At 45.0% G+C, this 2,500-nt stretch overlaps 2 protein-coding genes across 4 annotated transcripts in view; both read left to right on the top strand.

The window, feature by feature from the left end:
• The window catches only part of LOC128700069 (uncharacterized), a 195,113-nt gene that overhangs the window by 70,085 nt on the left and 122,528 nt on the right, over window positions 1-2,500 (top strand). The gene's annotated exons all lie outside the window — the stretch shown is intronic.
• Window positions 2,006-2,500, top strand: part of LOC138854601 (uncharacterized) — a 17,185-nt gene continuing 16,690 nt past the window's right edge. For 2 of the 3 annotated variants that reach the window (XM_070098732.1, XM_070098731.1), the window contains exon 1: window positions 2,007-2,338. In XM_070098732.1, the coding sequence (XP_069954833.1) occupies window positions 2,108-2,338 (231 nt within the window). In that variant the 5' untranslated portion in view covers window positions 2,007-2,107. Of the gene's footprint in view, window positions 2,339-2,500 lie in introns of all 3 variants that reach the window. The other variant, XR_011393779.1, reaches the window with a different exon arrangement.

The raw sequence follows: 2,500 nt of genomic DNA, 5'->3' as shown, positions 1-2,500 counted from the left end.
CCCCTACACTGACCACTACCCTACATTGTGACCACTACCCTACACTGTGACCACTGCCCTACACTGTGACCACTACCCTGCACTGTGACCACTACCCTGCACTGTGACCACTACCCTGCACTGTGACCACTACCCTGCACTGTGACCACTACCCTGCACTGTAAACACTGCCCTACACTGTGACCACTACCCTACACTGTGACCACTGCCCTACACTGTGGCCACTACCCTACACTGTGACCACTGCCCTACACTGTGACCACTACCCTGCACTGTGACCACTACCCTGCACTGTGGCCACTACCCTGCACTGTGACCACTACCCTGCACTGTGACCACTGCCCTACACTGACCACTACCCTACACTGTGACCACTACCCTGCACTGTGACCACTTCCCTGCACTGTGACCACTACCCTGCACTGTGACCAATTCCCTGCACTGTGACCACTACCCTACACTGTGACCACTACCCTGCACTGTGACCACTACCATGCACTGTGACTACTTCCCTGCACTGTGACCACTACCCTGCACTGTGACCACTTCCCTGCACTGTGACCACTACCCTGCACTGTGACCACTTCCCTGCACTGTGACCACTACCCTACACTGTGACCACTACCCTGCACTGTGACCACTTCCCTGCACTGTGACCACTACCCTGCAGTGACCACTACCCTGCACTGTGACCACTACCCTGCACTGTGACCACTACCCTGCACTGTGACCACTGCCCTGCACTGTGACCACTACCCTGCACTGTGACCACTACCCTGCACTGTGGAACAAAGTCAAGATGTTCTTTATTGCCTCTCCAACGTCATATTTAGTAGAGTGAGGTTTCAGTAGTCACCAAACTTCTTTCCGAGTAAAGAAACTGACTGAAAATTATTGAACGTGGGGATCTAAGACTTCTTAGTACACCTTCAAGACTGATGTTGAGAAGCAGATGTTCCAAACCATACCACGGGCGGGATTTGAACTCGCGCTCAAAGATGTTCCTGCACCAAGTACATCCATCTCATTAAAATTGTGAAAATAATGTAGTTACTGATGAGATGTAAATTTATTGTTAAACTTATTTACTATGTTATTTTGTATTTGTACACATTGTTTATTGTGTTAGATTAGTTGTTGTTTTGAATTTTCAGTAAACCTAATATCTTCTTGATTCGCCGGTACTCTCCCGGCCCGGGTCTTTTCCAGATGGTGACCCGGCCAACCTGATATCAAGAAAGAGATGTGTTCGTATGTGTGTGTGGGGTCGCGGTGGTAAGGATGTGGCCTGGGAGCCAAGGGGGCGGTAGCCTGAAAAAGTTTGGGAACCATTGGTTTAAACTGAGCGTTACCAGTGTCTTGTTTGGGAACCATTGGTTTAAACTCTGAGCGTTACCAGTGTCCTGTATCTGAGCGGCCTGTATCATAACTAACTATTGGTGATGTTATTGATTTGTTTTGTATTGGTCACATAATATATATATACCTTATCATATATCATGGGTCTGGTCAGAGCATTTATTAACGGGGTAAATATCCCATATAGTTAAATTTGCATTATTATTATTTTAAATACTCTACTGATCATCTTCCTTCGTTCATTTTCACCCAGAAAAAGAGTTGTACTGGGAATTTATGAAAGGAAAATTTACTGTAGCAATGATCGAAGGCAGTAACGCATCACATAATGAAAATCTTGATATTTTTTCATACCTCTCAGTTCTGGTGCCAGACTCGTTGCCAACCTTAGATATTGTTTTCTTTATATATTTTGATAAATAAGTTTATTTAGGCACAGGTACCCATAAGTACAATTATGATACATAGTGTAAATTATCTAGGATAACCCCCAAAAAAGTCAAAGTAATTTATCCTCTGAAGCTGTGCATGAGTTAAAAGAGTGGGTATGAGAGGGAATGGAGATGGTGGCGAGGATGTGGTGTGGGAGGAACTGGAGTGGTTTAGTGTGTGAGGTGCTGAAACAATGTAACCCTCACAATATATATACAGTAGTTACCCCTCCACACCGCCAGTATTCAACAAACCTCCGTCGTAGCTACTTGCTCTACCACAGCCGTCAACACTCTCCTCATCAACTTTCTGAACCATGAGAGTGCTTGTCGTGGTGGCGCTCTGCCTCGTTGTTGTGATGGTCGTCGTTAACGCCGGTGACTCAAGTGGCGACAAGCGCAAGAAATCCATTAAGAACGTGTCTTCAAGGCAGGGAGACAAGGTGAAGAAGTTCAAGACCCGAGATGAAGGAAGACGACGATCTCCTGGCGAGGTGAAGACACTCAACAGTCGTATTGCTGAGAAAAGGTCGAAAAAACACAAAAAGGTAAAAAAAAATCTACTATTTTTGAGCTTTGAATTTGTCCTGTGCCTCTTCGTTTACTTTTAGTTAATTTAGACATGTATACAGTTATTGTGTTAGCTGTATTATGCATCAGTATCCATGGATAAAGGAAGTAATACAGACATTTTATTTTTTTTCGCCGGT

The sequence above is a fragment of the Cherax quadricarinatus genome, chromosome 64 (assembly GCF_038502225.1).
Source record: "Cherax quadricarinatus isolate ZL_2023a chromosome 64, ASM3850222v1, whole genome shotgun sequence".
NCBI classification, from domain to species: domain Eukaryota; kingdom Metazoa; phylum Arthropoda; class Malacostraca; order Decapoda; family Parastacidae; genus Cherax; species Cherax quadricarinatus.
The sequence above is the reverse complement of the archived record's forward strand: the minus strand, read 5'-3'. Positions and strand labels throughout refer to the sequence as shown.